The sequence below is a fragment of the Ammospiza caudacuta genome, chromosome 3, assembly GCF_027887145.1.
Source record: "Ammospiza caudacuta isolate bAmmCau1 chromosome 3, bAmmCau1.pri, whole genome shotgun sequence".
NCBI classification, from domain to species: domain Eukaryota; kingdom Metazoa; phylum Chordata; class Aves; order Passeriformes; family Passerellidae; genus Ammospiza; species Ammospiza caudacuta.
The window spans coordinates 41,247,941-41,275,491 of record NC_080595.1 but is presented as its reverse complement, the minus strand read 5'-3'; the positions used below and the strand labels follow the sequence as shown (position 1 = coordinate 41,275,491).

The window sequence follows — 27,551 nt, the reverse complement described above, 5'->3', positions numbered from 1 at the left end:
AGTGCTCAGCAAACAGAGAGCTCATTATTACAGAATCTGCTTTCTACTCTGTTTTGCAGACTTTCTTGCTTGACTTACATAGCTGCAATAATATTTAAAATCTACCTTATACAAAGCATGCTGTTTGTTTTGTTTTTTAAAAAAATAATTACAATTCTTTTAGCATCACATTGCATCTTTCTACTGCCAAAAGTTTATTAAACTACCTCCAAGTATGTACTTGAAATTCATAAAAATAAATGACATGGGAAATGCAGTAGTCACTGCTAACTCTCCTGACATGACTCATTCAACCAAGCTCTAAAATGGTATATATTCTCAATGACATTTGTTTGCAATCAACAGAAAACACTACCATAATTTATTTTAATAACTGATAAGTGTTCACAAGTAATTGTGCTGTGAGAATTATTTATTAGTATATTTTCAAATTAAAAAACAAAAACATACACTGTACTTAAATTAGATTTTGACATTTTGTCTTGCAGTATTAAGTATCTAACAAAGTGAGAATGATAGAATACATTTTGAGGCTGAAAATACCATAGTAAACCTGCTGTAAAAATTTGGCCTGTTTTTTCAACTAGCAGCTATAAGTTTGAATTTTACTGAGGGGCAAATGAATGTTAACATGGCATTGAGATGAGATAAAAAAACCTTACTTTATTACTTGAGTATATTTCAAAGTAAGTAAATTTGTTTGTACCCATTTCAGGATGTCACCACTCTTCTAACAAAAATGCATTTTAGCATGTTCAAAGCTGCATGGCCACAACAACCTTATTCCTGCTGCAATTTCCTTTTCCTCCCTTGCCTTCCATCTAGATTTGCTAAACTGTTTTCATTCACTATGTAATCAAAAAATCATATTCATTCCCTCAAAAGAGCTATTATATTTCTGGCAATTTATCATGCTAAAATAGCTCCTCACATGTGTAAAAGATGAAATCTTTTCACTTTGTCACTTTCCCATTTGACATGAACGCAATATAAAAGGCTAAGGATATATATGTACATATGGAGGCTCTTGTGAGAAGTAAACCTGAATCTCTTCTGGAGAACCCAACCTAGACTTTACACTTCTAAGCCAAAAGCCTCTCAACACTAGCTTACTGAACAGAGGATGTCAGCTTAGCAATGGCACAGGACCAAGTCCCAGTGATTGAAGACCCTCCTCTTGCGACTGGATTGGGAAGAATAAATCCCAGTAACATATGGTTACAATGACATTCTTTTCATTTGGTCAAAGAATACTATTAACTGATTATTTTCTGAAGAAGACCCTTCAATCTTTCAACTTCAACCTTCCTGCACTTGTAAGCCAAAGATGACAAATGTAAGTTGATGTGTTACTGTATGACACCATATGTTTCCCATTTCCTATTGCAGGAGGCACCTAGTCAGAACAGAAGTTTCATCCTTTTATGGCAGCTATCCTCAAGATGCTATACAGGGAGGGTAGTGACTAAGCTGTGGACTTCATATTCCTCCTTGGGGAACAAGAGCCTAAAATTCAGGGCTGCATTCCACACCCATTATTGGGATTTGCAAAGCCTCTTGATGATTAAATGCCTAATCAAACAGCTGGTACCAGGCTCAAGAGGCAATGCAAAACCACAGGGATTTGAAAGAGAAATGCTACACAATCATCATCACAGGGTAAACCTGACTCAACGCCAGGGATTCATTGTTGGAAAAGTGCCAATCAGTTACATTTCTCTTGTGACTGGATTGGGAAGAATAAATCCCAGTAATATATGATTACAATTGACATTTTACATGTGAGAGTAAGTCATGTCATGCAACACCAAATTAACAGGAAATGTTTTAGTGAATTGTATATTTTATGGCAATTTACCAAATACAATAATCTATAGAAATCAGCATTAATGTTTCATAGGTTTGCATGAATCTCTACCAGGGTTACCCCAATTAAACTAATCTCAGAACTTTAAGAAGAACAGCAACTGCATTAGGGGAAAAATGCTCCATTTTCTTCTTTGTTCTTTTCAAGATATACTAAACTTCATAATTATGTCCTGATTTACAATTTTTTCATTGACACCACATGCATCTCAATATAGGGTATATAATTAGCCTTCAAGAAGCTTTCAAGAACAGATTTGTCTGGATGACTATCCGAAGAATTGCCATAAAACAGCAAGTTGAAATTGCATCTACAGAGTAACTGAAGTTTATTCTTTCTCATGGAGAGCAAAGTCAATACCTACTAAGATATCAGAAGTAGCAAAATTCAGAATCAATGAAATAATCCTTATTTTTTCTGACTCAACACCTAAGAATGTTACACCAAAAGAAAAGCCATTCAACAGTCAACTGTTTATCACCCTCAAGATACTGAGTATTCATAAAAGTGAAAAATATTAATTTAACGATGCTTGCAAGATTTATTTTTAATCTTTGAGACAGTGAACTATGAGATGAACATTTCATTTTTTAAAACAATAATTGTTCTTAATAAAGCAATAATATAACCAAACCATACCAAACCATTGATTCAAAACCAGAGATGATCACAGGGTAAACTCAAGCCTCAAGTTGTGTAGTTGCTATTGTGCATGTTGTTAACTTTTGTAACGTTTATAAATTAAGGCACTACCATGTACTCAAACACAGATGTGCACGTTTGCCTTCTTGGAAAATCAGATATATACATATATACTTAACTTGCAGTCTTTACAATCAAAATATCTCAGAATTAACAACGACAAATACAAGTACATATTTAGCTGAATTATATTCCTTTTTGACAGTAATTTATGTGGTTAACATCTTAATTTAAAGAAATGAGGATGAAAATTGAAAGGATATTGCTCAAAAAAAAAAAATCCAGCTTATCTACAGATACATATGAACAAGTTTATTGCTTTTTCACATGATAGCTGGTTCTGAAACCTCCTAATTCTCTTCAGCTCTGAACAGCGACAAGCAATCCAACGTTGGGATTCTTGTGAGGATATGTGGAGACCCTGGGGGGAATCTGCCCTAAATTCACACAAACAGATATATTTTAAAAGCTAGGCAGGGCAACTAACTAATCTTAAAACAACAGCTCAAGACATCAACAATTTATATCATTAAAACATTCCAATGTGTCTGATGAGGTGAAAAATAGAAGTTGAAGTTAGAATTCTCAAAATAAGTTGATTGAAGATTGTAATTATATACATTTGGAGGATAAAGATATAACTAATGGAAGTTTAGTCAAGGCTCAGTTTTTTCAAAATGTAGCATAGCTTCTCTAACAAGAAACATCATTGCTTAGGTTTTATTGCAATAGCCTCTTTTTAGAAGTAGTACTTCTAGAGAAAATTTATTTAATCATTTAGTGAGCAATTCAGTCAGAAGTTTGCATAAGAATTCATCATAACCACATTTACGACCCTATGAATTCTCAGCATATAGACTGCATATGAGATTTTCAAAAATCAACATTTTTAAACCCTACATAATTTAATTTTGTAAGTGAGGATTTCAACAAATGTTTTTTCTCACTCAAGTTGTAATATAAATATACTTAAAATAATTTTCAGTTTACAGAGAAGCAACAAAAGAAATAACCTGTTGATTGTAACAGTTATTACTTATTGCTTCCTGATAGTGATAAAAAGAGTACAGTAAAGAGCAAAGTATAAATGCATCCTATGTGCATTACTTATTGGTACAGCTTCAAAAAACAAATGCATTTAAAACAATTAAATATACTTCAGCCTTAACAAATTAGTCAGAAATCTTACAACTCTGTATTTAAACCACAGATAGAGCTTCAGCACCCTAGTTTTCCTGATTAGTTAGCCCTTTGGTATGCTAAGAGTCCTTTAAGGGCAAGTTTAAACACTTCTACAGTGGCAATATAGCAAAAAAAATTGTTCTAATAAGATGGAGAATTCCCAGCTGGAGTTTCATACTGTTTTGTATTCTCCTCCATAGTACCCAACACCACAATAATCACAGCTCCTTTAACATTTCTTATGACCTTGGCCTTTCTCAGTTTCTTTGGCTTTCTCTCTCTCCCTTTAGAAACTAGGTTTAAAAACTCAAAATATTTTTGCAGAAAGAAGGATGTAGTAGTAATTTGCAAGCATTTAAGAGAGCATAAGCAAGGAAGCATGTCATATTCTTTAAATATGTGCTAAAGGAGTCCCTTTTGCAGACAGAGCAAGATGGAAGTCAAACATACAGCAAATTGAAGCAGAAGAAATATTAAAAACAGTCAGAAGGGCTTGAGTCATAAGAAAGGACAAGTAACTCACAGAAGCTTTTCTCTTCTCCGTTTGCCTCTTTAGACCTACTAAACAGAACATGATCCGTGACCAGGATTACCCAGATGAATTTATAGCAAAAATATAAGGATCTCAAAGAGAATTAGAAAAGCTGAAAAAATTATTTACACTGTGAAGAAGTCTGCAATCTTTGATGCAATGAACATGCAAATTTGGCATCTATTATCATGTGATAATTTTAAGTCTAATTTGCGCACAGAAAAGGATGCAAATATAAGGGTAGTCATCACCATAATGAGTTTGAGTTACATTGGCTTTACATAAAAGGAATTCTATTATATTATCTAAATTTTCTTTTGTTCATAGCACTTAGCATATTAGAATTTTACAACTAGATATTCTTGTCTTCATTGCATGCATGAACACAAAAATAGTAAAGATGGATATACATTATATTAAACATTATTGGTTCTGAACAGTATTTTCTGATCAAATACATTTTAGCAATCCTGAACAGCATTTTCCCCAAATGACTGAAATAAAATGCACCTAACATAATATATATTTCAAAAATATTATTTTCCCAGATATTTTCTGTTTAGATTTCATCACATTTGTTTACATAGTGATAGAGCAAAAGATTTTAATGTTGCAAAATGAAGCAGTAACCTAAACCCAGCAGATTTAATAGGTGTGCATGCAATCTCATTTCCATCTCTTCCAAGTTTATCCTTTAGACTAAATAATAAAAGTTACTCTAACGTTATTAAAAATTATAGCACACTATGAACACACAAAGAAGCAGTAATTAAGATACCATAGGCAATGTAGAAACTGAAATTTCCTAATTTTGGTATGCTTTACAACTAACACAGTATTTGTTCCTATGTGTTGTTTTAAAGGAAGAAGCAAACAAATAGCTCCACCTTCGGCAAACAGAACAACTTCCTCCAGTCTCTTTTTCTCCTCTACCTCTCATTATCTAGGTTGGAATATTAAGATAACTTTGTGTCTATGTGGTGCTTGTATCAGAGGCAGAGAATGAAGAAGAAAAGAAGGGAAACTGCATGCCAGAAATAAATGTTTGGACATTGGGCAGCATTTATCAGGAGTAAGAACCAAGCTTTATATCTTCTGCAGACATTCTACTGTTTTGTCATGGGTAGGATAAAGGCAAGTTCTGAAAACAGGACAGCTTGGGGGTTTTTTGGATCCTGCCCTACCCTTCCCAATATAGGGAGATGAAAGAGCTCTCAAGCATTCACTTTGGCTGAAGGGTCTGTCTGACTCCAAATTTTGAAACAGTATTATTCTGGTAGTTGGCCACAGTTATTCTGGAAATAAGAAAGGTAATTCCAAAATTCAAGTTTATGTATCAGCCAAAGCTGAAGAGCATTTCATGTCACAAAACACACACTATAGCCTATGGGGTTTACACCAAATTAAAGAACTGCTGCAAACACTGTAAACGTGACAACTTATCAAAAAAAAAAGAAGGTAAAAACCTATTAAAATGGTAACAGCTATGCCTTCTAAGTACTAGGGCTGCTAGCAACACCCCTACCAGCTACCAAGCTATGCTATGGAGGCTGGAAGGAAAGGGAATGCAAGAAATACTGCCATTATGAACTTTCAAATATTGCTAGGTGGGAAAAGCAATCTTTGGAATAACATTTTTTATACTAAGTCTGTGCTAAAAGGTTAAGCTCTTTAAAAATACTTACAAGTGATCTCTGCAGATCCATATAAAATAATGAGTTATGTCTGCATGGTAAAAAATAATGATAAATTTGCTTTAATATGGCATATACATTCTCTTATGTTTATGAAATTGATTTTTTTTAATTATGACATACCCAAATGGTATAAAAACAGAATTTGAGAAATGTATTACAGTAACTTAGCTGTGAATCACCTATCTCTTTGTGAAAACACAACACATTTATGACTGTATAAATGTCTGTATCAAGTAACTGTGTAACTACTATACAATTCAGTAATATGTATACATAGATATTATTAAACATAACTAGACATGTTAAAAAACTGATAGACCTATGCTATGAACGCCCTCCACTGTGAGCAGAAGGATTATCACAGCACATATTCACACACTCTCTACCAGCTTTCCTTGAGATGACACTGAGATGGAGCTGTCAGTAATTCTGCAGTTTCTGGCACTTAGAAATTAACAATAAAAGCATTCTGAGAAATATAAACAGCTTTGCATAACATAATAACTAAATTAAAGAATTTAGTTTCATTAAATAATGAACTTAATTCATTATTTCATTAATGAATTAACAAAGTACAAGAAAATATCAGGTTCTATGTACTTTCTCACTTTCTTTTTTAATAAAATACTTGTTAGGAAATGCCTAACAAAAGTAAACTTCAGTAGTCAACACCCATCACTTTAATTCTGGAAAAGCACAGTCAATCAAGCAAATGTAACTGTAAGAGCATTATAGTAAATATATTACTTATTCATAGGCTGCACTGAGTATAATTAAATTATATGTTCTGATAAAAATGAGACATTTTTAGTTGACATGCTGATTTAAAAAAAATAATTTTTATGATTTGCAGAAAATAACTCATTCCTTCACAACATTTGGAGAAAACAGAGAGAGAAGCTGACATCCTAACATTTTGTCATAGAATACTAAGCTTTTTCACCCTTATTTACATTTTACCTTAACCACAACAGTGAGAGAAAGTTGTTTATATATATTTACTGTTTGCTGAGTTAGGCTGGTGGCTCTATTTAGTTTTGAGCTACCACACAAGCCATCATCACAACTGACAGCATGGAATTACTATTAGCAGACAAGCTAAGAACTGAGCAAGCCAGCAAAACTAATTTTCTGTGTTATGTCAAGTCAGACTCTTTCCAGTTGCCTAGATAAATACGTTAGTAAAATATAATAAATTTCAAGAACAAGTAAAAGATTTAACTTCAGTCAAACTACAATGCTTGAAAGCCTTTTATTTTTCTTACATGTTTTATCAGGTTTTTAAAGATAAGCCTGATAAATTCACCTATAGAACAGTGCCATGGATCCCTAGCTATATATCTGGTCAAATGCAATGGTATTTTATCATAGAAACTGCAAACTATAGTTTTTAATCGTTAACATTTTACTGCCTGAGAGATAAGTTTCAAATTCCATTAGAAATGTGAACATAACATTTTTTAATAAAAACTAGTGTTTTGGAGAAACAATAAAACTGAAAATGATCCACCATTGGCCTTTCCCTTCACTGAATAATTTATGACAACCACACAAATCCAAAAAGTCTGTAAGATGTGATACACTAAACACATGCAGTGAAGTTACATGATGAGTTCTTTTTTTTCTAAATATTAGTTCAAATTAAATTTAAAAATTAAACATTTTCCTCTAAACTCTGACTAATTCAACCACATACACATCTATGTCATGCAATGTGATCTGATCACCAGAGATAAAGCTCTCAGTATGAATCACACATTGTGAAAAATGTGTTTCATAGAACTAATTGACTCTCCAAGAATTTAGTAACAGAACAAACTATCATCACGATGCCAGTCATTACGAGCTAATAACTCTAAGAATTAGTAACACACCTTCTGCCATGTAGCCCCAAGGATGCTTTGTTTAATTCACATTCACTGTAATTTGTTGCTCAATTATACCTCTGATCACTTGTGACTGCAGTCCTTTTGGTCAAAAACAAGCAAAATTTCTACTCGCACTGCAGACTGTCTGCTGACTGCACTATGGAATACAGAGATATTCATTTTTACAGCTGTACACCATCACCACCCCACCATAACCACTGAAAGAGCGCTAATATGATTACACTGTGCCTAAGTGCCATGCAGAAGACTGGATACTTTAGATTACCCTTTAGACCCCATCATAATAGATGATTAGAATGAGACTATAACAAAAAGTCAGACTGTTACGAGAGAAGAAAGTAAAGAAAGAGTAAATAAGTCTCCATTAAGGCTAGTTACAAAATAAATACAGGTTGCCAATCTTTTCAGCATGTTTTCTCTACTTATGTTCCTGCCAAATTTTATAAAATACTAAGGAAATCATTCTTAAAAAGAAGACAAAAAACACAAAAGACAGACTTCCAAAGGAAAGTAAACAAAAACCAAGACACACAATACTACATGAAGCTTCAAAGGTTACATATAAAACTATAAGCTTGCTTTCATTAAGAAAACTTAAATTTCTAGTGCTATTTTCCTTCCATGGAGTTTAATAAAGTAGGTCTGGTTAATTTAGTATTTAAAAACTGCATTTCCCAATTATGTTGGTTAATTTATACATCTAGCTTTGCTCTAACCTACCAATACAAGTGTGTATTCAGCCCACATTTATTCTAATCGCCACCAAATATAACACTATAGCTATGTAGAACCTAGCCATATGTACTTCTCCACATAGAAAACCTAGTCACTAACAAACTTCTGCCAACTTAGACCTAGAATTGTAAGTGAAAAATAAGTATTCAAATGGTACAAAATTCAGAAAGCACTTAAAGTACTGCATTGTAATATTTAGTAGTGCCATGAAGATGCTAAAATTTTATTTGCATTACATAACCAGAAATCTACATAATCTAGAAATGAATAGTAAAATCATGTGGCCCTGTCAAGATGAACTACATTGCTGCTCCTTCTTGCATCATGAAAATGTAATTATATATGTCTTCAACTCAAATTTTATATAGTAAATATAGAAAGGTCTGCAGGCTATCAGAGAGAATGATGGATATAAGATCCACTGTTCACAGAGCTATAATAGTGATTAAAAAAAAATGAGATTTGTAGTCTATATTCATCACATAAGGGATAAGTTAAGCAATTAATCCCTTCAAGAAACAGTGGTGAATTAAATTTTAAAATTATGGAGTGTAAAAGAATTATGTCACTTGTTTGTCACTCTCAAGGAGCAGTGAATTGAGGCAGAAATGAGTTCACCCTTTGACCCATGATCTTCATGAGGTGGAGATATTCACAAATGTGATATGCAGCATCTAATGTCACTCAGCAGGCTACATCAAATTTTGAGGAAGTTATTCAGAAACATCTTTACAGGCTGGCAAAATGAGTTGACAGGAATTTCACAAAGTTCAGCAGTAGTGAAAGCAAAGTTCTGTACTTGAACAGTTCGGACCAGGCACTGACCAGCTAGAACGCAGCTTTGTGGGAAAGATCTTAGGGGATTCTCTGTGAAAAGCAAGTGGAATATTTGTGTACCCTTGTGGCAAAGATGAGGTAATATGTCCTGGGGTACATTAGGGTGCTGAGGGAATTCAACATTCTCCTTTATTTGGTGTATGTGAGATTGTATTCAAGAATAAGGTCACAATTCAGACTACCCAGTACAAGAAAGACATTGATACATTGAAACAAGGCTGGTGAAGGCCACCAGTATGAAGAGAGGACTGGAGTACATGACACATGAGGCGAGTGAGAGAAACTTTTCAGCCTTAAGAAGAGGAATCTGAACAGCCATCTCATTGCTGCCTTCAGTTACAAGCATGAGAGCACAGTAGATATGAGCCAAACTCTTTGCACTGTTGCATAACAAAACAAAAAGAGGCAAATGGGGACAAATTGCAATAAAGGAAATTCGGAACTGATCGTAGAAAACCTTTTTTTAAGACTGAAAGGTCATTGGAAGATTACACAAAGATGATGTAGAATCTCCATCCTTAAAGACAACCAAACCCAGCTGGACAAAGTCCCGATCATCCCAATATAATCTCAAAGTAATCGGAACGTAAACCACAGTTTTTAAGGTACATGACAAACAAAGTGTAAGTGCCCAGGCTTCAAAAATCCTCTCAGTCTTAATGTTCTGCCCAGCTTTTTATTTTTGGGAAAGATGATCAAATAAATAATTAAAAAGGCACAACTACACAACATACTCTCCTACAGAACTTGACTTCTATGCCAAGAACCTAAATCAGGGCAGTCAGGCTTTCAAACTTGGTAACAGCTTTCAGAGTGCATTAGTCTTGCTTGCGAACAATTTCCTCTCTGGCACAGCTCAGAGGAAGATATCCACGCTTACTTCATTAAACCTATCAGCAGTGTTTGACACTGAAGATCACCATGTGCTGCTGACTTGCCTGGCAGACTGGCAGAAATGAGTCAGTCACCCTGAACTGCATAGGTCAACTCCTATCAGTCAGATTTCAAGACAATTCTGATGGGTGGTTTCTTTCCAGCCTTGAAAACTTTTATTTGTGTGATGCTACAAGGATTGTTCTACCTCTTGTTTCATTTAACACAAAACTTTATGAGAAGTCTTGAGACAGCAGATTTCTTCAGTGGGAACAGAAGCTATCAGATTCCTTATTTTATTTCATTCCTGCAACACAGAGAGACTTGAGAAAAAAAAAAAAAAAGGATGCATTTAAAAATAAAAAAAAAAAAAAACACAGCCTGGAATGAATGAAAGAAAGGTGAGGTATGGTGTGGAAAAGACAAAAGATGCTGAGGACCAAAAACTGCTGTGAGGTTTGATGAGGTACTCGTATGTCTTAGTTGAGGCAGTGCTACAAAGGAACACTTTATCAGGAAGACAGGTACAGTCTCAATGCAAGACTGAGAAGTGGCCAAAATTGAGTCACTCAGGCCCTCCTGCTTCTTCAGGCAGCATCACTGCACAAGCATTGCCATCAGCCATCCACACACCTGAACAGCCACCATCTTGGTCTTCCTGTTTTCCAATTGTACATTGATGTTATTATCTACATGTTCATCTTCAATCTTATGCAAACAACTGCAGCTAACATTGACAGAAATTCCTTCTCAAGATTTTTATATTACACTTCAGAAATTTGGAGTTTAAAGGAGAAGCATATCTATTATAGGACAACTAAACAGAAGTTCTTCTTAGCAGGAGTATTTAAATAACGCAAAAAAGCCCCAAAACGTCACTTGTGAAGTGAAAATGGAAATTTTTCATCTTTTTTAAATTCCATTAAGATTTAAGCATACCAATTCTGAAAAACTCAAAACTTCTTTCGCAAGTCTTAAGCAAAAGCATGATTTTTTTCAGGTTAGAATGTTAAATTTTGATAGCTGAATTCTGGTTGCACCATGTATACAGTAAATCATACTCTTTTGAGAAAAAAACCAGTATACCTAGAAGGCTTATAGCAAAAAGCCCCACAAACTACTGATACTTATTCCACTTTCTATACTCTTAACAGAGAACATTCCCAGATATCAGTTTCTTTTCAATTTTTGGTAGTTATAGAAGGCATAACTAGTCATTAAAGATCAACATTTTAATGTAGGCTGCAAATCTACTTAGAACAGTAAAAAAAAAAAAAATACTCTGAGCAGATAAATTAAGTTTCCAATACTTAAGTCCCAGTCTATTAACTGAACACACAATCACTAAATAGATTTTTTTTTACAAAAATGCAAAATAGATCTTTATCAATATCTTAAGAATTTATTATCCCATGATAGCATCTTACCTCTGTAATTCATGCCATTTTATTTCTAAAAAAAAAAATTAACAAATGATAACTCTCCATAAAATGCCTATCCTTGAAAGAATTAATTTTATTACCCTTCCCAAACTACAGATGGTGAATAAAAGAAATGAAGTGCTATTTTCATGCTATTAATTATCCTTCACTTACATAAGGAGCACACCCACATGAATCTCATATGTTTACTCATAAAAACCATAAATTACAAAACCTATATTATATTACTGAGCATTGCTAATATTATTTTGGTCTTTTTCTCACATGGGAACACAGATATTTGCCTTATACAAAGCAATTGTTCCCTCTATCTGTCTTTTATCCAGCACTTAATTCTATTTTAAGAACTTATTGCCTCAAGGCCATTTTTCATTCATACTACACAATTTTTTTATATAACCAAATCTTTTATGTACATTACCATGCTTAGACTTACTGGTAACTTGGCAGCTGGAATCTTTGCAAACTAGAGGAGTTACTATGATTACCCTTCCTGTGTTTTAACTATCAGAAAACATTTAGTAAAATTTGAGATTTGTTTCTTAAATGCTATACCTTTTCACTAAATTCATGTTTCTATAACATTAAAATCAGGAGGTTCAACAATGGGACCCAATAAACAACAATATACTTCCTGGTTAATTGCAAAACTTAAGTGACAGATTCCTGAACCCTTAGTCATATGTAATTACTCCTATAGTAAAAAAATGGGAACCAACGAGGAAGTGAGAGGTTTCTCCTCTGCCATTATTTGAAAAGATCTTCTGCTTACTAGTGAAGTTCAAAAAGGATCTGCTTCACACATTCTGATTCTACAAGAAGTTCTGTCGCGTGCCGCTGAGCCCCCTGCCATCCGCTTTGCTGGTACCAGTCACTTCACTGGAAAAGCACCAGAGTCACCAACGTTCTTGTAGTTCCAACACTGAAGTCTAGGCTCTGAGAGAGACTGTTCATTTTCACAATGAAATTGTGTAACTCAGTTATTAAGTTTTCATCTTCAAGAAATAGCTTCTGACTGAAAGCAACTCAATCTTTTCTTGATTGCCTGATTCATTTGTGATTTTGCCATTTTATTTATTTTCTTTGTAATTCCATCCTTTTTCATGGTGAATGAGTATGCACACCATATCTCAAACACCTTCATGAGGAAACAAGGCTTACACATTCATGGTGTCTGTGCATTTGCCTGCCTTCACTCCTAAAGATGTGCATCTGTTGGTCATTTTAAACTGCATTTGAGGAAATGGCAGTTTCACCCATGAACAGCTGACCTCACGTTTTTTGGAAATAATGGAGAAGAGACAAGGGTGATCCAAACAAGAGGCTTGTTTGTCATGTTACTAGACACCAAATACTGTATTAAAAAGCAAAAAGAAGTTTAATTTTTATGCTAATTAACCAGGAAAAAAAAAACCCAAAACAAAACCCTGCAGATAACAGACTTTGCTAGTTTGAATAATTGGTACCTAGTGCTGTAGCTTATTTTCACTTTGTGGGTGTTTTTCATATAGTAGCATAATCTTTTGTGGTTAGGCTACAAATTTTAAGTGGCTCTAGAGAGTCCTTCTGAAAACACAAGAACCATGTCAATATTTATGAAGATCTCCCTTAAAAACACACCTTATTTACTTTCTTTGGAAAAACAGGATCCAAAATGATGATTTTGATCAGACAGTTTACAACTTGCAAGAAAACAAGACACAATTACAGCTCCTTAATGGATACCTTGTGAACTACTCTGTCTTACAGTGTGTCTATGGGACCCTGAAGTAAAGTTAATATACATATAAAGCAGTCAGTCAGGCAGGGATCAAGAAAACAGGGAAATTGACTGGAAAAACAAAGTATCAAGAAACCTAGAGTATAAAGAAATCTAAGCATAAAGAAACCTATAAATATAGGCTAAAGGAAACAGTATACCACAGAGGATTACAGAATCCCTTCATATAATGAGCATTACATATTACATTAAGTGGAATGCTCACCTGGTAATAACCAATATTTACATTATAGCATTTTCTAGATGCTTAATGGAAAGCTTTCAGCCCATTGAGTTACCCACAGCACAAACCCACGATTGGTTTGAACACCAGCCCCCAATGTCAGGGTAAATTCAAAGAGCCTAAATTAGGCTTTAAGGTCAGGCTCCTCCATTGTTGGTGAAGAGAATGAGACACTTCCACATGTTTAGGTGCTGACAGACATGCTGAACACCTACACAACCCTGAATATAGGGATGTATGTGAATTTCCATTCCTCTTTGGAGGTCAGACACTTGAATCAAGACTATAAAAGTGATGCATCAGACTACTGAAAATGCAGACTGTGAAATTATTTTCTGAAGACTGACACCTGCTTTCAGCAAGGTCCCCTTAAATGATAATGTATTCTTGTGCATATTTACCTAGGAGTTAGAAAGAGGTGATGATTTTGTTAATTTCTGTGTTAAGAGCACAGTGAAGGCTTCAAAAGAACTACTGACACAAGAGAGTCTACCTCCAGCCCACTGGGAAGAGTGTTAGTTAGGAGTCAGCTGATCTGCATTCAGTCTAAGTATGAACTCTAAACAGTGACTTGAAGCAGAAAAAGGGTCATATGAGTATCTCAGCTAAAGGAGCTCTCAGAGGAACTATTTCGGCAATCAGAACAAACATTTTGCTCAGAAATGCTTAGCCTTGTCATTGACTAAACATTTGTGCCAAACACCCTTAGGCAAGATTTTTTTAATCGATCTTTGAAGAGATTAACTAAAAACTGAAGAATATTTAATTCTATAAAGGAACAAGAACTCAAAGTGTTCCACTTGCCAGAAGCAAAAGAACAAATATGACAAAATGAGAATAATCACCTAGATACTACCAAACAGTGACCTGATAAAGAACAATTAAACAAATAACAAATGGAGGGAAGAAATTTAGAGTTAACTGATTTGTTAATGGCAATTTTGTAATTAGCTCTACAAATATATTTTAACATTTCCACCCAATATACACTTTGTTATTACTGTCTAATGTAATATTGTACAATAGAGGCAGAATTGTTCTATTATTAGTAAAGGGTCATTTGTTTTCTCACTTAAGCTGATAAATATTTCAATTCTATCTGGTGTCAGGGAAAAGGAAAAACGACAATCCAAGCAAAACCAAATATGGTAAAACCCAGTAATTTCTTCAATAAAATTTACACCCAAAAGTCTAAACACTTTATACTATTGACAGGCACAGCATTGTCAATGGTTGGCACTCAGTTAACATTTCTATTATAAAGGTTCTTTTGTCAGCATCAGACAGAAGAGTTTGTGAAATTACCTGCAATCTTAAATGCACAACTCATTGATTTCTTATTGATACACTGCAACTTACTTTACTTATTAAAGTGACAGATGTTACACAATTTTAGTGCACTGTCTATGAATTCTTCATACTAGATGAACAACTGGATGACTAAAAGCCTTCAGAAGCTATCAAATACAATCTTAAAATTTGACTGTTGTCCTGAATCATAATATTGTAATACATCTTGAATATGTCCAAAGGCATACTAGAGGCTCATAAAATAATCACGACTTAAACAGATTTTAAGTAGAAGGCAGAAACATGCTAAAATGTTACTTTTGTGGAATTTTAGGGATAGTATGTTTCTCTAAGTATTTTTTTTGACTCTACAATATTCGCACAGTGAAATTTGACTGAAGTGTGATAAATTCATATAGGTATGAACTGCAAATTTCTAATAGCCTTGCATTGGATAAGTTAAGCATTGGCATAATTTAGAGCTAAAGCAGACTCTGACACCACTATTACCTTTAGGTTGCTTTACTTTCTAAAAAAACTCAACATATCTCCTAGCTCTACCAGAGGTTACACATTATATACAGAGATCACTTTCTGAGTTTGATAGATTGCATTACACAGGAGATGAAATCAAGTTCTAGTAATTGTTCCTCTGATCTTTAATATAAAACCTTATGAATTAAATGAAGGACACACAAATTAGAGGGGCATGAGATAGTTAGTAAAACACTGTATGAAAATATAAAAAAATCAGGTAATACACATATACTTCCCATGAAAAATATTTCCCAGTCATGCATTACAATTTAGAATTATAATAAGCTCATTCCTATGAGATTTTTTTTTTTTTGGTCCAGTAGAAATTATCATATGAGGCATTCTAATAATGTCTTGGTATAAGCTTTATGTTCTCCAGAAGTTTTCTTTCTATGTGGAACTGCCCTCCTCCCAAACACCCAGCTGAACATTACTGCAAGAGAAATCCTGTGATATAAAAAAGACACCATCTGGAGGAGAAGTAAATAAAGCCAGAGAAAAGGTGAGCACAAATAGCAGATGAGTGCAGGAAGAGTGAGATCAATAGAACAACTTTGAGAAGTAAGAACATAAGTTTTCAACTCCTGTGGTGAAAAAAAAAAAGTTTATCAAATTCTGGCTACAATGTCAATAAAAGTACACATGCACCTTTTCCTGAGAAGATAGCCAATACAAAACAATAACGTGACATTAAAACATCATCTATAGGACAGTAAAATAAGCCAGAGAATAATTATATAATTTTTGGTCTTGAAACAGAAAACTTCAATCATTAGGTATGTCCCCTAGTTCTATGCACCAAGACTTATCAGGAAAGAAGACTAAATCCAAAGCTTTCCAATTTTTTAGAAGACCTCTTAAATACTTAAAAAGGGGTCTGTGATGGCCATATTCAGTGGAGCATCCAGGAGTAGGAGAACGCACAGGGGCACACACCAGCCTCAAATGCATGATTTTGCACAATCACAGTCTTGCACAGATCCTTGCACCCTAACTCTTTAGCCACGACGTTCCCTGCCCACAAGCCCTTGCAGTTCTCCTTCCAGGGGGCTCTCCTTTCTTCCTTAAGTGAAAAAAGCAAAGTAAAAATTCAGGAGCTAACATTTCATTCCATAAATCACGGGCTTAATAATACAGCTATGTAAGATTTGTCATTACGACAAATCTTACATAGAAATAACAGAAGAGAATTCCTATCTAACAATTACTGAAAGAATGAAAACTCTGCTAAACTTAGAAGACCCAATACCTACAGATATTTTCAAGAATACCTAGTAAGTCCAAACAACTTATGCAGCAGTTGTTTGATGAGATGAGTTGATGAGAGTAAATGGGATGCAAAGCAAGACAAAAATTATTAAAAAATGCTCACGTGATGATAGTAAACCAATGGATATCCTACATACGTAAGATGGGCAAGAAAACACTGTACCCTCTGGATTTCGGTCAGTTTTTGTGTAGAATATTGTGTATTGCCTACTAACCACACAAAGCATTCTCATTAATATGCTTCTGACCAATACAGTAGTGTTGCTATCTTATCACAGGGGTTCCATACTATTTTTTTATTACAAAGGTTCCATACCTTCTTGGTGTTTCTTGTGGGCAGCTCTTCAGAGCACTCACTCTTTCCTCTTCACAAAACAGCCAACTGACTCCATTTCCCTTGTCAACCAACCAACCCACTCTTTTATAGCACTCTTCTTCTCATTGGTTACAGCTGTGGCCTGGTAAAGTCAGGCCTGCTCCCAGTCTTTGATAATTGGCCCAGCTGCAATTCCTTAGGGATAAGATTACGTTCTACACTATCTTTATTTTCTTATATTCAATCTCCCTACACAGTAGGCCTCAAACAACTTTCAAGATGTGTTCTGCCTTCAGGTGGTGGTTACAAAAAAAGTTAGTAATATGCCATGCTTGCTCCAAGAGTTTTCATTGTTCAGATATTTCTATGAGGTATTTCATGTTTTAACTTTGTCATGTTGTGCAAAATTTTTGTACTTACTGTAGTGTACATCTGCTTAAAAAGTCTTTCATTACACAAAAAATCACAACAACCAACAACCAAACCCTACCAAACAAAGCTAGTCTGGATCCTAGTCAAGTTAGTGACATACTTACATTATGAAACTGAAAATAAATCAATATTTACTCTTGCTATCAAGGCCTTGGCATCATCCCTTACAGAAAGATGGGTGAACAGTAATTTTTCTAAAAAGAAAACTCTTACATTAAAAGAGACCGTCAGAAATGTATGAAAAGCTAAATTATATATTTATCATCCTATTATAATTAAGGCAGGTTTTATTATCACATCAGAATCTTGTTTTTTTCAGGCAAGAGGCCCAACAGAAATTTCACAGAAAGTCTGACTCGAATTAAATTGCTCTCAGGAGCAATTCTCTTATTTGCAGGCATCCCCTCAACTCACACTCATAAAAGTCCAAAAATTTCAACTATAAGAAACATTATATTTGTAATGTATCTACAGAATCAGAGTGCAACTATTAAACGCAAGATTCCATAATTTAGCCTTCAGCACATTGTGACCCCATGAAGGAATTTATAATTTTATCTTATCTGACATGTATTTTATCAGAAGAAAAGAAGTCATCAGAGCTCAGTAAATTTTCCAGCAAAAATTATTTAACTATGCTACAAAAATGAAAATCTATGCCAAACTGCTTATATGGATGTCAAGCATATAGAAGAATCTGCTAGGAGGAACCAGTCAGTCTTTCACAGTAGTTTGTCTATGACACTATCTAGAAATTTAATCAATGTACCAGTAGTATAGTTAGCTACAATTTTGTTTGACTTCATAATAATTTTAATTTCAAAATAGTTAGGAAAACTTCGTGAAAAAAGTAAAACCTTTCTGACCCCTAAAAGTCTTATCAGGTAATTGCAGTTAAACATGTACTATGCATATATATTACCTGAAGTATCAGTTACAAAAAGAAGGAAAAATTTCATTTCCATGGTACAGACTCCAGCACACTCTGCCTGTAAAGTTTGGGAACACAGCCACAGGAAAAGTCATACTCTGTTAGTGATCACCCAGGTCCCTGCTTTAGGGAGTCACATTCAGATCGTTTTCTGTTTCCCCACTCCTTTTCCTAATGCACATGCCACTGAGCTACATCTCCTGCCTCCTTCACCCACTTAAAGCTTCTAGTGTTATTTAAGTTTTAGCAGTGACAAGAGGAGAATGTGAGACAAGGGACAGCATCCAGAAGCTGACAGCTACATACATGGCCAGCTGCTCCAATTCCTTGAAGCATTCATTGCATGCTTGGCAGCAGCCTTCCCTGCACACTTGCAGCAGACTCTATAAAAAGGATTAGCTGTAGCTGAAATAATCTAATAAGCATGTGTTGCTGCTACCCAAACACTGATGCAGGCTTGCTCAAGTGTATCTGGGAAGCCAGCCTGAAGTTTATGATGTAGTTCACTGTTATAACTGGAACAATAGAGTGTTATAGGTTTTTCTGAGGAACAGAAGGGAGATGTGTTTATTACCCCTTCCACATAGTGAGAAAAGCAGCAGATTTATTAAAACAAAAACCTTCAAATGCCTTTTCTCTTGTCCAAATAGAAGGTAAATTAGTCATCACTAATTTGTCTGACCTTAGCAGCAGCAAAGCCATGGAGTTACCACAATCAACCATAATATGTAAGATGTAGAATCGCGGGAAAATTCAGGTGGAAAATTACTCCAAGAAGTCTCCAATTCAATCTCTTTCTCCAAGCATGGTTATCTCAGAATAGGTTGCTTAGGGCTTTTTTCCATTTGAGTCTTGAAAATCTCCAAGAAGATTGCACAGCTCTGGGAAATCTGACACACTGCTTGACAATCCTCATTGTGAAAAACCTTTTCACCATCAGGAACACCTAACTTCAACACGTCTTGTCCTCCCATCACTGGAGAGAACAGACTGGCATTTTCTTCCTGACAGCTTTCTTACAGCTACTGGGTCACTAGGTGTGTTAAGACCCAATACCATGACATATTCTGGTAGCATTCTCTTTTCCAGGCTGAAATACTTTTCCCTTCAGCCTCTCCTCCTGCAACATGAACTCCAGAACCCTGCCTTGATGGTTCTTCACTCAAATCACTTCAAGTAGCATTCTAGAGCATTCCCAGTCACCTAACAGGGAGAAGACTACGACAAAGGCTGAAGCCTACACAGAATACAGGATTTTTTCTTGAATGAAATTGAAGACAACAAGTTAAAAGAAAGAATATGCACATGCATGTCCATTTCTTTGGAAACTCTTCTGGAGACACAGTGCTGAGAAGGGTATATGGTAGATGCAGTCTAACTCATCTCTTTCACATTTTCAATTGGCTGGCTCCAGAGGCATACTCAGCTGCACGCAGGAAATGCTGACTTTAGATAATTCCCTACACAGCAAGTTGACAGCTTAAAATCATGTTTGGAGACTATTCTTATTAACTATAGTTTAATAATTTGTTCAAAATTGCTACATTTGCAGTAAAAAAGTTTTGAAACTGAAAAATGCTGTCTTCATTCAGAGAAACAACAGATGAAGATAGCCATACACTCAGAGCACTGGAGGATTTTAACTTGTATGAAATCTGTAAAGAGTTTGCAAACTTTAAAATAGTTTAATTCCTATGCAAGAATTGTCAGAATTTGACGTCTCCATAATAATTTCCAGTTAGAATATTTTATTCATTAATTCATAAAAAAGTACTTAGTAGAGGAGTTTTGAAAAAGCACTGCCAAAATGTTTTAAAACCAATTTACTTTTACCTTCTCTAAATGTGAAACTTAAAACCTCCCAAGGTCGTTTTCCACATAAAATATCATGAATCACATGAAGTGATTTAAGACAAGAATTGTCGATCAAACCACAAAACAGAGTCTAACTGATAACTTACGTATTAACTATTATAAGTCACATGACTGAATTAGAAGAGAAGATTTACTAGAGATTCAAATGTGTAACAAATTTTCATAAACGAAGCAGCATGATTTCTTAATGATTTCGGTAAGAAACTGATCTTTTCATCCTCACTGCAACTATGAACAATACCAACCTTTGACCACATTCACAAAAATAAAGTGCTGACTTTAAGGTACTTTAAAATAAGAGCAGTATAATTAAGTCATCTAGGTTATAGCTGAAAACATAATATGAAATAGAAACCTTCTGAGGAAATTATGGAGTTAAGCATGCGTATTTTTTCTGTATTTTCTGCTTTTACATTATACTATCAAAGAGGTCATTACAGTAAATATGAGCATGGAATTGTAAAGGAATCTAACCTTATGAGGGGAAATAAAAACCTGCTTGTGCTGGAGCTTTTCATGTTTGAACCTAATGAAACTGAAGTGCCTCATCAATCCAGAGGGATGACTGTGTACTGGCACAAACGAGAAGGTACAAACAGGCAGCAGACACAGGCAGGGCTGTAGCAGTGACAACTTTTGTGAGCTTATACTGTTATAAGCTCACACATAAGTGTATGTCAAGTCTATTGAAATGCTATTAAAGATAAAAAAAAATTGTTGCTTTTAATCTAGGTTTAACCAGGGCCCCTGTCCAGTTCACTGCAAAGCCATACGAAAGTTCATATTACACAAAGAATAAATGTTCAGGGATGAAAACAGCACCTTTCAATTGTGCTGCAAATTTATGCTGCTGTAAATGCTTGTGGAATTACCCTGCTAGAACTTGGTGTCATACTGGTTTTAAATGAATTAAAACTGCAGTGTTGCCAAGAGGGTACATTCCCCAACACACAGCTTGTGCTGACACTCTCCTGCTTCCCTTCTCATTGCATAAATTAACTCTTTAAGGGCTGTTACAGCTGATCCAATTTACTCTATAAATATAGAAAAAACAATATCTGTGCAAAAGGAGAGATAGAAGCATGCAGTCAGGACAGGGAGAAGGGCAAAACAGATGAGCCTTGTTAAAGCAGAAGCCTTGCTTGCCTCAATCCCACAGACAGCAGTTCAACACTGTGAGCTTTTTCAGCAGGATCAGTTCTCTGAGCATTCAGCATTGTACAAATGAGGACACAACAACAGGCAGCAGCACTAAACAGCCTGAGAGAGGAAGAAGACAGGATTGCCTTCCAGAGTACTGACAGTTTAAATTGTCTCACAGTGTTCACTGAAGTGTACTTGTAGATTGTACACAATTGCTATTGTTAAACTGGAGAAGTTCCTCCAAGACAGATGTACTACTTCTCAATATATATTTACCAAAACACTCCTTTAACTTGACATCTATATGCCCCAAAACACAGTGCTTTTTCCAAATTAGCTGTTATAATCAAAAGATACAACTTCTTTCTTCTATTCTTTCCTATAGCCTCAAAATCAAATCAGAAACTTCAATTGCTACAAGGTAAATAACAAAAGTAGTCTTGGTTATGCAGTGTGGATGAATATAATGACAAATCACAAACCTCAGAACATAAACAAATCACATCATGGCTAAAATGAAACTTTTGCTATGAGTTACTATCAAATGGTAAAGGGTAAGAAAGCCCTTTACAACACACATTATTGAAAATGGCTTGAGAGAAGTGTTTAAAGTACAAAGATTGAGAACTCATCCCCATACATACAAACTGCAGACTCCTAAATGCAGAACAGAAGAGTGAAAATCCAGAGCTGCAATACAAATAATGATTTTTCTGCTTAAGAGCAATTATGCTTTTTTTAGGAGATGAAAGCTGTGCCCTATACATAGCTAAGACTCTCTAAGGCTGAATATCTGGTTTGGTTTTAGAAATCCGGCAACAATTTTTAGCATCCCTTCCTTTCTAAGGCCATGTAGTAAACGCTCTCATTCTATTCCTGTGGCCTGTTCGTGAAGGCAAATTTTGACTGATGTCATGGAACACATGAATGTAATAGTAATCTTGTAAAATTGGGAGATAGATAGGAATTATCTTTCTACTGTTTCCTTTAAGTACTAAAATGAATTCTGTCCTTGAAAAAGTGCTTTTACCACTGGCGCATTACAGAAAAGTGGGACACTTTATTCTGTTCTCTTTCATTGCAGAAAATAGGAAAATATCATCTAGAGAGGATCAGAAGTGAACTGAGATATCTTCCTGCTGTCCACATTCACATTCAGACACTTCTCTACTGGCTAGTCTATACATTAATTTTTAATTGTGTTCCTAATTCTACATGCAGTACCTCTGAAGTAAGAGCACACAACATGCTTGATTCCACTGGAGGACAAAACAATTAAAATGTAAATGTAGCTTGTTATTATAGAAGACCTTAATTGAACCTTGCTTTTAAAGTAAATGGCTATATAAATTTACAGTTTTGGAATAACTTAAACCCTTTATTCCGTTCAGGAACATTTTTATTCAGGTGAATATTTAAGCATTGCATTTCACTAAGTGAGTTTTGGATTTAGTGAGATCTGAGAAAAGTTTTAAATACTGTATCTGCTTAATTTCTGCACTTACTACTGACTACAAAAGTTGACTTTATTCAGAAACATTCATGAAAAACAGCTTAGTAAAACACTCTTTGCCCAAGCAACATAAAGAATTCTGGAACACTTACTACAATATTTACAGTCATATATGCATAATGGTAATCTGTTAAGACTCTACACTAAGAGTTTAAGACTAACTACATGCTTGCACCAAAGGCTATTAACCAATACCTCATTGTTTGACCTGGAGATGCCAAACACGTTTAACCCTGTGCCTTATCATGCTGTTAACAAAAAGAATTACCATGTTGTAACCAGATATTCCTGCTGTGCTTTCAACCCTCCAGTCAGCTCCCAAGCCTTCCATGAGAACTTCATCAAAGATGTCAACCTCTGACAAGTGAGTACTTAATAAATCTAAAGCTCCAATTAAAAGGTAGTTGGAAAAGTAAAAAGGAAGTTCCACTTCTGCACAGACAGCGAGGCAGTGAGATATTCCTTTTTTTGCACACCAACTGAAAAATATTCTGGTGGCTGCCTGACTGCAGATGGAGCTTTTTCAAAACATAGCCCTGGCACTATGAATCTCCCAAGACCACTAAGAGTTTCAGAGCTTCCAACCCAGTTATGAGTAGAACGTGTGCAGCAGGTCAGAACACTGTAAACCTGAGCTCTGAAAGGCTGAGAGGGCAAGCAAGGGGGCAGAAAAGCAGGGCAGAAATGAAATAGGTAGCTCAGAGAGGTCAGGCAATCCCTGATGTTGGGAGGTTTCACAGTTTAGCTACGAAAAACCATCATTGACCTGATCTGGGTGCTGGTGACAGGGCCACTTCAAGTGGGAAGTTGGGTTAGATGATTTCCAGATGCCCATGCCAAAAAAAAATAATTTCTGTTATTCTGTGAGTAGCTGCAAAGGCAGCAGATTTACCTGTATGCAGTTGCTTAATGGGAGTATCACATGATTTAATGGTCTGTTCATGTTCAGGAAGTTAGAAATGCAGCCATAAAAGTTAATATTCTATAAATGTTTAAAAGCAAACCTGAATTCTGATTAAACTCATAGTTAGTTATTTTCACAAGTCACAGCTCCTTTTTTAAAATTAAATATGTATTTCTCAAACTCTACTGAAATGGCTGATTTTTCTAGACAAAATTGTCTTTTACATATCTAGGTGTAAACAACCAAATATCCATTACTTGAATTTTTTTCAGAGAACAGGAAACATATTTTAAAAATTAATCCTAAAGGTTGCTGAAGTATTACAGTTCATTCCATGCATTGCTAGAATAAAAACAAACAAATCAAACAATCTTCTTTAAAACAAAGGGATTATTTGGTTGTGTTCACCTTGTTGTTTTCCAAGTAAGGTGAAATATCTTGTAGTTTTACTAATTAGGAGAAAATTTTTAAAGTATGTAACTTTCACTTTATTCAAAATTTCTTTAAAGACATGCTTGTTTGGGTTTTTAAGAGGATGATCCTGCAGATAAGAGAGACTGCATGAGAAAGACCACTTCAGCAAATTAGAGGGAAATAATGTATTTCATAACAGCTGTCAGAATACTCTATAGATTTAAAAAAACCCTTGAGGACTCAAGCCTTTGCTAACACCTTGAACTATGTCCAAATGAACAACACAATCCAGGAGTTTAGGCAGAGACCTATGGTAATATTACCTCATCCACTCACATGTTGAACATCTGTACTCTGTACTAGTTGAAGCTTTTTAACTCCTCAATTCTGATAAAGGTACACAAATAAAACAGTATAAAGAGATTTGAAAGGCCTTTATACTACTATTTTAACTCCCAAGCCTCCAAGTTCATTAGAAATTGTAACTGTTACTTGTTGGATCAATTTCTCTGTCTTTGAACTGCAAGTTGGAGAACTAATGTTTGTTTGTTTAGTATTCTCCTAGATAGTGTGGAAGCTTTTCATTATTTTTCAAGCTTGCTTAAAAAAATCTACTAATCTATTTTCCAGATCTCCTATGTGACCATCCTATGTGACATTCACATCAATTTCATACACTATGCCACTGTACTAAAACTTTTGAGAAATACTGCACTACCACTTGACAGCATTTTGTTAAGTGGGAGGCAGTAAGCCTCACACACAATTCCACAGGCTGTCAGTTTAACAGGCTGTGCACTGCCAATACAAAACCATACCAAAAAAAACCCCAAAAAACCAAAAAAACTTGAGGCACCAAATTAAAGTGCTTAGCAAAAGCATCACAACTCTCACAGGCACAGAGAGTTACCTTGAAGTAATACTTCTGCAAAGCCTGAGGGTAATTTCAGGAACCAGCAAACTCCAGATAAGGTATTAGCAACTTGCACACCTTCCTGACATGTTTTATCCACAGCTCTAACTTGCTACGCCTCTTGGACAAGTTGAGTTAATTACTATCACCTCTATGCTAGCAGCAAACATACCACGCTGTTTTTCATCATGGCTTTAATACTGAAACCCTCGCAGGGCTGTTGCTTGTCGTGCTGCTTGTCCTTCTTCTCCCGCTTCTGGGGCCGCCTGTCACCGGCGGGTTTTGAGGGGCCCGGACGTCCCTCCTCCATTACCATTTCCCCACCGGCGCCCACGACGGACCAGATGCAAATAACGGACTGGAAAAAACAAGCGAACATCAGCGCCCCGTGCCCGGCGAGTTAGGGCAAGCAGCAGGTGCAGCCTCGCTCCCTCCACTCCACATCCAGCGACCCCCTCACACAGCCGTCCTCCGTCTTCCCTGCCCCTCACAGGCCCCCTCTGCCTGCCCCTCGCCCCTGCACCAAGTCCCGTTCTGCATCACCACCCCAGCTCGTCCCCCGCCTCCGCCGTGTCCAGCCCCTCATCACCACCTGATGTCCTTGTCCCCCGGGGAGTCCTCGCCCCTGCCCGCCCGCCCGCCCGCCCGCCGTTGCCTCCCCTGCGGCTCCGGCCCTGCGGGTCCCTCTCGGGCTCCGTTGGGCACCTGCCGCCACGCGCGGTCCCCCGGCCACGCCGCCGTCGCCAGGCAACGCGTCAACAACCCGCCGGGGAAGCGGGACGGGAATCACAGATAACCCCGTCGGCACCGCCCGGTCCCGCACAGCTGGACCTACCCCCGGTGCACCGTACACCGGGGCGGCGGACAGCAATTAACGAGAAAGTCATTAGCGGTGAGTGGGGGAAATGTGAGGCGATGACGTGCGAAGAGCCGGTGCGGGTGTGAGCTGTCAAGGGACTACGCTACCCAGAGAGCCCAGCGTGCGCCTCCACCTCCCTCGCTGAGGCGCATGCGCGTTCAGGGCCGGCCCACCCTGCCCACATTCGCGCGACCCCCCCGGGCGGCTGCAGGGGAAGTGCTGGAGCGGCGGGCGCGGCCGGCACGTGCGCGCACGCGTCGCCGCTCTCCTTCCGCTTGGCCGCGGCCGCCGCCGCCGCCGCCGCCATGATCGGTGAGTGAGCGCGGCAGGGAGAGGGGCGAGCCCGGATAAGGGTCCGCCCTTTCCTCCTCGCCCCTTCCCTTCCGGCCTCCGCTCTGCTACTCCTGTCGCTGTTGTCGCCTCTACTGCCTTGTCTGGAGCTGTGGGGGTGACGGGGCTGGCTCGGCTCCCTTCGCGTCCCCTCAGTCCCTGCACGTCGCTCCCGGTGCCTCGGCAGAGCGGGGGCGAGCTGGGGCTGCCCTCGGTCTGTGCCCGCTGGTTAAGCCGCGGCGGGGCCGGGCAGGGCCCGCGGGTGCCAAAGTTCTCAGAGGGGTCACTGCCCTCCTGTTTTACCCCCGCAGGAGAGGGGTAAAAAGTCTGGCCAGGCCTTGTGACTGAGGTTATTTTTAAATCGCTTTTTTTTCTTAATCAGTATATCGGTTGTAAATGCTTCTCGGCAAGGTTTGTGTGATATGCGAACTTTTTTTGGCCTTGCCAGCGTATATACGTGTTATTAGTCAGGCGTGGTACTGCTGGCGACCTGGAAAAGAAGAAACTTTTGACACGTCATTTGGTCCTTGAGCTGCTTTCGGTGCCCATCCAGTGCTGGTGCGAAGCGTGACTCGGTTGTTTCAGCACTGGGTTTTCTTCTCTTCCTTAAATGATTAATCCATACCTGGAGAGTTCAAAACTACGGGATCTGTTTTGTAACCTTCCTGTTACACACTTAATCTTGCTTTGTCTTTCTCAGTTTTGAGAATTATTTAAAGTAAAACCTATAAAATGTAGTGGATGCACGATTATTTTAGCAATTCTTTGCTGTCCTCAGGCCTCCTGTTTCATCATAAGTATTGGTGTCATAGTTGCTGCCTACTCAAGTTGAAAACTGCTTTTTGTTGTGAAAATATTTATTGATTTTAAATTGAACATCTCAAAAGTTTCCAGGAATGCTCTGGGTCTTTCAGGCATTCATTTTTTTCCTAACAGTATATGATTGCATGTGTATAGCTAATGTTCTTTCACCTTTGCTAAAGCTACAAAGAAGATTATAAACAGTTGTCCAGTATTTTCACTCTGTATGCATATTAATTCAAATGATCTCTTCCTAGTTGTGGGA

The 27,551-nt window shown here is 36.8% G+C and overlaps 1 protein-coding gene and 1 long non-coding RNA gene across 2 annotated transcripts in view; both read right to left on the bottom strand.

The window, feature by feature from the left end:
- The window catches only part of PACRG (parkin coregulated), a 210,865-nt gene extending 185,216 nt beyond the window's left edge, over positions 1-25,649 (bottom strand). The window contains exon 1 of the mRNA XM_058802211.1: positions 25,469-25,649. Coding sequence (XP_058658194.1) covers positions 25,469-25,612 — 144 coding nt within the window. The 5' untranslated portion in view covers positions 25,613-25,649. The remainder of the gene's footprint in view (positions 1-25,468) is intronic.
- LOC131555904 (uncharacterized) lies at positions 438-17,234 on the bottom strand. Its single transcript, XR_009274560.1, has 4 exons — positions 17,172-17,234; positions 5,969-6,008; positions 4,275-4,312; positions 438-3,006 (listed from the first exon to the last, which is right to left on the bottom strand). It is a non-coding gene; the product is annotated as an uncharacterized LOC131555904 (long non-coding RNA).
- Positions 25,650-27,551: the final 1,902 nt, after the last annotated feature.